Raw genomic sequence first — 7,543 nt, 5'->3', positions numbered from 1 at the left:
TCATAGGGCTATAGACAGGTACACCCAACGTTTCACCCGCTGTGATTGGTAAGAGAAAGAAACTTGGTCGTATGGTGGCTAGGAAACAGGTGCCATACCAGTTGAGCGGTAGTAATTCATATGCCCGGCGGCCACAAACGAAGTAGTAACCGTCTGGTGCAGCGAAGAGAGTAGTTGGCGCTCCAGCAGCAGTCCACGTTTTGTTGAGGACTGTTTCAGTCCACATGGTAGTAGGCATTGTCAAATTCTCAGTTTGCCACCAGGTTTGTTTGGTTAGATTCGCAGTAAGCACCCCCGTACATGGGGAATTACCAACAGAGGTAGTATATACTCGGGAATGTTGTCGAGATATGCAATGTCTGCCAATGACATCTGTCTGGAGAGCCCATTCATATGGGTGTGGTTTCCGTTTGTAAGTTATAGTCATGTTCAATTGATTGAGATCGGTTTGGAAGACCTCTTTGGCTTCCCATGGCCATTGTTCTCCAGTGTGCGTTCCCCCGCAGACAAAACAATTTTTAACTTCAAGAGAGAGAGCTATATTCTCAGCCAGATTGACAAACATATTCTTTGCTTGATTGGAGAATGCATGTTTTTTCAATTCTTCTGATGCGTGGGATATTTCATCAAAGAAGGACTGATATCCTACAACAGTAGTCTGATGAATGATTGGTCGAGGTTTGTCTCGACGCTGGGTAATTGTTATATAGGTCATGGGGTCTTTCCCTGTTCCATCGATTCCAAAGCCCCAAGTATCTTGCCAGGGATATCCTTCACCCCGTATGGGCCATTGTATGGACATGGTATTACCAGCTACTGCAGTTAACCGGCCAATTCCATGGCAACCATGATATCCTCCTCCTGTATAGTCACATACCAGAGCCCATCCTGATAAAATTAAGTCTCCTTGACAGGGTAGCCATTGAGATGGATTGGCCACCCGATTGTAAGGACAAAGGTACTTATGGTTGTGAGCATAGGCCTGTTTCCAGGCTTTGGATCCGCAGTGGAGGGCGCTTGGGTGCTTTCCAATGGCTTCACAGGCGTCGAAGGTAATGGTGGCAGTAGATTCTCCTCCAATAAGGACTTTGGTCGAGTTGATGTAGTACAGGATGCCTTTTCCTTCCGGAACGATGGTTGAGGTATAGCTCTTTGGTAATCCGACGGTCAGCGTGATGTTATAGTACTTGGGAGTTGTAGGTGTATGACAAATGACCTTGTCATTTTGTAGGCACCGGTGAAAAGACTGGTATCCTTGAGTAGTATTCAATGAGCACGCAGGCTGAGCTGCACATGAGTCGGGTGGCTGAGATTGGTGTATAATGGTAGAGACAATCTGGAATCCATCTAGAGTAGTGGTACGGATTAACTTGACACATTCAGTGCAGTTTTTGCTTAGAGGTAGAACAAGAGATGTAGCTGTAGAACAGGAAATCAGTAGAATAACTAGTAGTAGTCTGGTTGTCATAGCCGAAAGTTGAGGGTGAACACGTTGGACTTGAATTGTAAGTAGTTCAGTAGATTAATTCTGAAAGGAAGAAAAAATGTATATGTTAGTACTCTTTAGCAAAGTACTATAATCATCTAATCTGGACTATCTTGTTGCCTGTTTGAGTGAATCTTAATTTGTGGTCTCCAATCCTGGAGACTTGCCAATTGGAGGCAGCAGGTTTTAGGCGAGTCCAGTGAATCCAGGAAGGACATCCAGAGACCTTTACAGCAGTAGGAGTGGTGAGTAGTACTGTGTATGGACCCTTCCAACGTGGTTTGAGGAAATCGGATTCATCCCAGTCCTTCATCCATACAGAATTTCCAACTTGGAATGGATGAATTGGGGTTAACAAAACTAACGGTTCAACGTCACATGTATAGTCCTGAATTGCAATGACTGTGTTATATAGTCCTTTGAGCTGATTACTTAGTGACAACTCCCCTTGTATCTGCAATGATTCGGGAAAAGAAGGGAGAGGTGGAGGTCTTGCATACATCATCTCATACGGTGTTAGCCCTGATCGTTTTGGACTGCATCTGAGATGTAGCAAGGCTAAGGGTAGGATGTCTGGCCATTTGGTCTTTGTTTCTTGACATAGTTTAGCTATCTGATTCTTCAGCGTTCTGTTAGCCCGTTCAACAGATCCACTGCTCTGCGGTCGCCATGCGCAGTGCAGATGCCATGTGATACCGAGGATTTTACTTAGTCTTTGGATAACATCGCTGGTAAATGCTGGTCCATTGTCTGAATTGATTTGTCTTGGTAATCCGTAGCGTGGTAAGATTTGGTGAAGGAGCAAGGACGCAACTTCTTTGGAGGTTTCAGTTCGTGTTGGTGTGGCTTCGATCCATCCGGTATAGGTGCAGACAGCCACCAGCATTGCTTTGTAGCCTTTGGACGGAGTCATGTGAGTAAAGTCAATTTGGCAAACTTGGAAAGGTGTAGTTCCTCTTAAAATATGTCCAGGTGATGGACCAGGTCCACTTCTAGGATTATTTTTGGCACATGTGACACATTGGCTGATTGCGTGTTTTGTTAGTTGGATTATTTTATTGATGTAATACGTCTTTCCCAGCAACTTTACCAGTGCATCTCGTCCGAGATGGGTTTTGTTATGTGCTTCCTTGACAATAGTCCAAGCTAATGTTTCTGGAATCCATATTCTGTTATCTTGCAGAATCCACCAGCCATTGTGATGGTGGATCTGTTCAGCCTGTGCCCAGTCATTTTCCTCTGTCGAATAGGTAGGAGTTTCTGTTGGGAATTGTAGAAGTGGATATGTTGTAGTTGGGATTGATAATAAATGTGCACGGGCTGCTTCTTTTGCTGTTTTATCTGCCCATTGGTTTCCTTTTGCAACGGGATCTGACTTTCCGGTATGGGCTTTACAATGCATGACAGCTACCTTTTGTGGTGCCCACACAGCATCTAGTAATTGATGTATTTCAGATGCATTGGCCAATTGCTTTCCTTCGGCTGTTAGGAACCCTCGCTCCTTATATAGGGCTCCATGTACCTGGATTGTGAGGAAAGCATATTTGGAATCTGTATAAATATTCACAGTCTGTCCTTCTGCCAATTGTAAAGCTCGAGTGAGAGCGATTAGTTCAGCTTTTTGGGCTGATGTCCCAGGTGGTAGGGGCTCAGCTTCAATAATGTCGTCTTCAGAAACTACAGCATATCCAGCAACTCGAATTCCATCAATAACTTGGCTACTTCCATCAGTAAATAATGTCCATGCTCCCTGCCATGGTTGATCTCTCAAGTCTGGTCTGCTGGAATGTATTGTAGTCATGACCTCCTCACAGTCATGTGCGACGGGTTCAGGTGCCGGCATAAGAGTGGCCGGGTTCAAGTTTTTGCTGTCCTATATTTGGATTTCAGGAGTTTCACATAGCAGAGCTTGATATTTTACAAGACGTGAATTAGTCATCCATTTTGGTCCATGGGTTTCTAGCAGTCCTTGAATGGTGTGGGGGGTTGTTACATTTAAGAGTTGTCCAAAAGTTAATTTGACTGCTTCTGGAATTAGTAAGCATGCAGCAGCAATGCTTCTTAGACAACCTGGCCATCCTTTTGCAACATTGTCCATTCCTTTTGACAGATATGCAACAGGTCTTTCCCATGAGCCTAGAGTTTGAGTCAATACCCCAATGGCCATGCCTTTCTTTTCATCGACGAATAGATGGAATGGTTTCATTACATCTGGCAATCCTAGTGCAGGTGGTTCAATCAAGGCATCTTTCAGTTGTTGTAAGCTTGTCAGTTCATGGGTTTCCCACTGAAAAGGCTGAGATTCTGCCTCCTTTCCCCGCAGCTTGTCGTACAGGGACTGGGCGATAACAGCGTAGTTAGCAATCCACAGCCTACAGTATCCTGCAGCTCCAAGGAACGCTCGGAGCTCTTTCTTGCAAGTGGGTACAGGTTGACCTCGTATTGAACTGGTACGGGATATTCCAAGGCAACGGGTACCTTCCCGGATTTGGAATCCCAGGTATTCTACTTCCAATTCACAAATTTGCACCTTCTTTTTACTTGCACGGTATCCTTTTGAGTACAACGTCTTTAATAAGTGGAGTGTGGCTATAGCACATTCGTGATACGTTTCACGAAACAACAGAAGGTCATCCACATACTGTATGACTGGCCCATACGTGACTTGATACATCTTCAAGTCTTTTGCCAGTTGCTCCCCGAACATCGTGGGAGAGTGCTTAAATCCTTGCGGTAAGCGAGTCCATGTGTACTGCTGCTTGATTCCAGTTTGTGCATTTTCCCATGTGAAGGCAAAGATCTTCTGGCATTCTTCTGCTACTGGAACGGAGAAGAAAGCATCTTTGAGGTCAATGACACTGTACCACTTGGAGGTAGGAGAAACTTGAGCCAAGATTGAGTATGGATTTGGTACAAGGGCTACTAGATCTGCTACTTGATTATTCACTTTCCGTAAATCTTGTACAGGTCGGTAATCAGAAGAACCGGGTTTCTTTACGGGCAGTAGAGGGGTGTTCCAAGCAGATCGGATTCGCCTGAGAATTCCCAAATCATACAGTCTCTGCAGGTGTACTTCAATTCCTTCTCTGGCCATGTATGGAATGGGGTATTGAGGTTGATTGATCACCTGTGCATTCTGCTTCATTTCTATCCATATGGGGGTAGCGTCGATAGCTATTCCTCCCGGGTTCTGTTCGGACCATACTTGGGGCACACTATCCATCAGTTGTCTGCGCTGTTCGTTAAGAGGGGTGTCCCCTTTGTATCGATGCAGAGTGATTTGTTCAAGAACGGGGAGATGCAGTCTCCATTCTTCTTGTAGTGGACATATCAGGGAAACTGGGCTATCGGCAAAGGATGCCTTGATTTCACCGGTAGGTTCGAATTGCAAGGTAGCCCTTAATTTACATAGGAGGTCTCTTCCTATGAGAGGTACTGGGCACCCTGGCACGTAGAGGAATTGATGGGACACTAACTGTCCTCCTATTGTAACTTGCCGTTTTTGAAGGAAGGGAGCAGTTAGTGGTTTTCCGGAAGCCCCAACTATAGAGATGTTTCTTGAAGTAGGCGTGGTGATGGCTGTGGTCATCACAGATCGTTGAGCACCCGTATCCAACAGTCCTTTGAACGTTTCAGCCCCCACTTTTATCTCCACAAGGGGGTCTAGAGGAAGAGTTCCCCTTTCTAGTCATGCTTCGCTATCCTCGCCGGAAGTTTCGCCTACAGTCATCTGCCATTCTGCTTCTTTAGATTTGGGCGGTGCGTATTCGCCCGGCTTTGCTTGCCGGCGCACCGGACACTCAGACTTCCAATGCCCTTCTTGTTTACAATATGCGCATTGGTTGGTTCCCAATGGCATTTTTCCACCTCTAACCAATCCTCCTCTATTCGCTCGTCCTCTTGGCAGCCCTCTTGATGGTGGGTTGCCCCTTCCTCGGAATCCGGGATACCCGTTATACTGCCTAGACGGGTTCCCGAAATTAGTTTCTTCCAACGCTGCGGCTAACAGACTAACACGTTCTCTTAACTTTCTAGTTTCTTTCTTTTCCTTGCTGTCTCCATCCGGTTCTCGGTTTACATACACTTTATCAGCCATTACCTTTAATTGGCTGATATTCATGCCCTCGAACCCTTCCTGCTTTTGCAACTTCCGGCGGATGTCTGGGCAGGACTGACTAACGAAGCTCATCAGTATGATAGATTGATATTTGGGATCCTCAGGATCAAATGGGCTGTATTGACGATATGCGTCCATTAATCGCTCCAAAAAGTTTCCGGGGGATTCATCTCTCTGCTGCACCACGTCTTTGATTTTTCCCATATTTACAACCTTCTGCTTCCCTTTCTTTAAAGCCTCAAGAAACGCGGTCTGATAGGCGGTTATGCGCTCCCGCCCTGCCGCAGTCTGGAAATCCCAGTTAGGATCCGCAGTCGGGGCTAAGTCCCTTACTGCGTCTTCGGGACGTCCGTCTGATCCGGCTCCTAATCGAGCTGCCTCTTCCATGTTTAGTTGTAGTTGCCGGCGTTCTTCAGTGGTGAAAAGAATAGAGGCTAGGTGCCGGATGTCAGCCCAGTTAGGGTTGTGGGCAGCGAAAATGCCCCGTAAAAAGTCTACCATCTGTTCTGGCTTTTCAGCGTATGATGGCCCCAGCTGTTTCCAATTAAAAAGATCGCTGGATGTAAAAGGTATGTAAGTAAATAATCTTATTGTTTGCGTAGTACGATGCTCGTTTTCTTCAGTTGGGACTACGGGAACAACAGTTGATGTTTCCCTGATTGGTAATTGCAAACTAGCTGCGGCTTGGGTCTTACTGCGAGTTCCGTCTGATACGGATGCCTCGCCGCCGCCTTCTTCCTTTGCGGTCGCCGTTCCAGGTCGTTCTTCATGAGCTAGTGCCATTCTTGGATCAGCTTGCGCATTGGAGGGGACTGGGGGGCTTGGTGGCATGGGATATGTGGGGGGATAGGAAGGGGCATATGGCGGCGGCAAAATATTTTCAGCGTCGGGCAATGCTGGAGGCGGCATGGGTTTAATTTTTTTTCTGGAGTCCGTGGATTCCCTTGTACTACAAATATGGCCGCCTCAGCTGACGCATGCTCTGTAGAGTCCAATATGGCCGCTTTGCCCTTTCTCTTCCGGTTTGGGGATTTCCGGTCTCCCATCTTACATGCTTGAGCCACCATTACGAGGGCGGCTCCCTCCACTAATTTCTTCGCCCAGGATGGAGGATTTTCAATAACTGCGATCCACGCGGTTATGTATGGTATATCCTCAGGGCAACCCGGATTCCCTTCTCGTATAACTATTTTCTGGACCCGTGTGGCCGTTTGGAAATTAAAGGTTCCTGTAGGAGGCCAATTTACACAGAAACCGGGCCATTTATGGGTGCATCGTTGAATCATTCCGGGTTTCGTACATTTATGTTCATCGAACACTTCGCTATAGTGTTCCGTCATGACTTTTAACGGAGTCGACCCGCTCCCTCCCATTAGGATAGAGTTCACAGACAAAGGAGGGAAGGGAAGACGGATAGGTAAGGGGTCCGTATCCGTCAGACACAAAGGGTCACAATTGCCCCGACTAGAACGCGGTCGCCCGGTCTAGAACTGCGAGGCCATTCACTCTCTTTCACACAACAAGAAACCTATTCCCACTGTCGTATACGCTACTTATTATTTCCATACAGATTATCCGCGTGGTCTTCGGAGCATAATTCCTACTAACACACTGCGTGGGGTGTGATCAAGGCCCCCTCGGTCAGCCAGAAAAGACCGGGCTATTTCCTGAGCTAGCTAGTCTTTACTTATTTCCAGATTCCCATAATACTCGCCTGCAGGGGTCTTCCGATCGTCAGGAAAGCCTTCTTCCCGGATCATCAATCCAGAGGTCCCGGCAGAATTTCTGTGGAACGATCCCCTTAGAAACCTGATCGCTGAACTCAGCGGTGGCCACTCACCAGGTGTATCAGGGGGACCGCTCCGCCACCAACCTACCGGACCTTCTGGAGAGCTAAAATAGCGTCTCCGGTACCTCCTGGCTGAGCTCGCCAATGTAAC

The 7,543-nt window shown here is 46.9% G+C and overlaps 1 protein-coding gene across 1 annotated transcript; it reads right to left on the bottom strand.

Moving 5' to 3' along the window:
• Window positions 1-1,580: 1,580 nt before the first annotated feature.
• Window positions 1,581-5,097, bottom strand: LOC115099623. Its single transcript, XM_029617354.1, is given in 1 exon segment — window positions 1,581-5,097. A coding segment is annotated over 1 exon segment (3,495 nt). The 5' UTR covers window positions 5,076-5,097.
• Between the last annotated feature and the right edge of the window lie 2,446 nt (window positions 5,098-7,543).

The sequence above is a fragment of the Rhinatrema bivittatum genome, chromosome 9, assembly GCF_901001135.1.
Source record: "Rhinatrema bivittatum chromosome 9, aRhiBiv1.1, whole genome shotgun sequence".
Lineage (NCBI taxonomy): Eukaryota > Metazoa > Chordata > Amphibia > Gymnophiona > Rhinatrematidae > Rhinatrema > Rhinatrema bivittatum.
The sequence above is the reverse complement of the archived record's forward strand: the minus strand, read 5'-3'. Positions and strand labels throughout refer to the sequence as shown.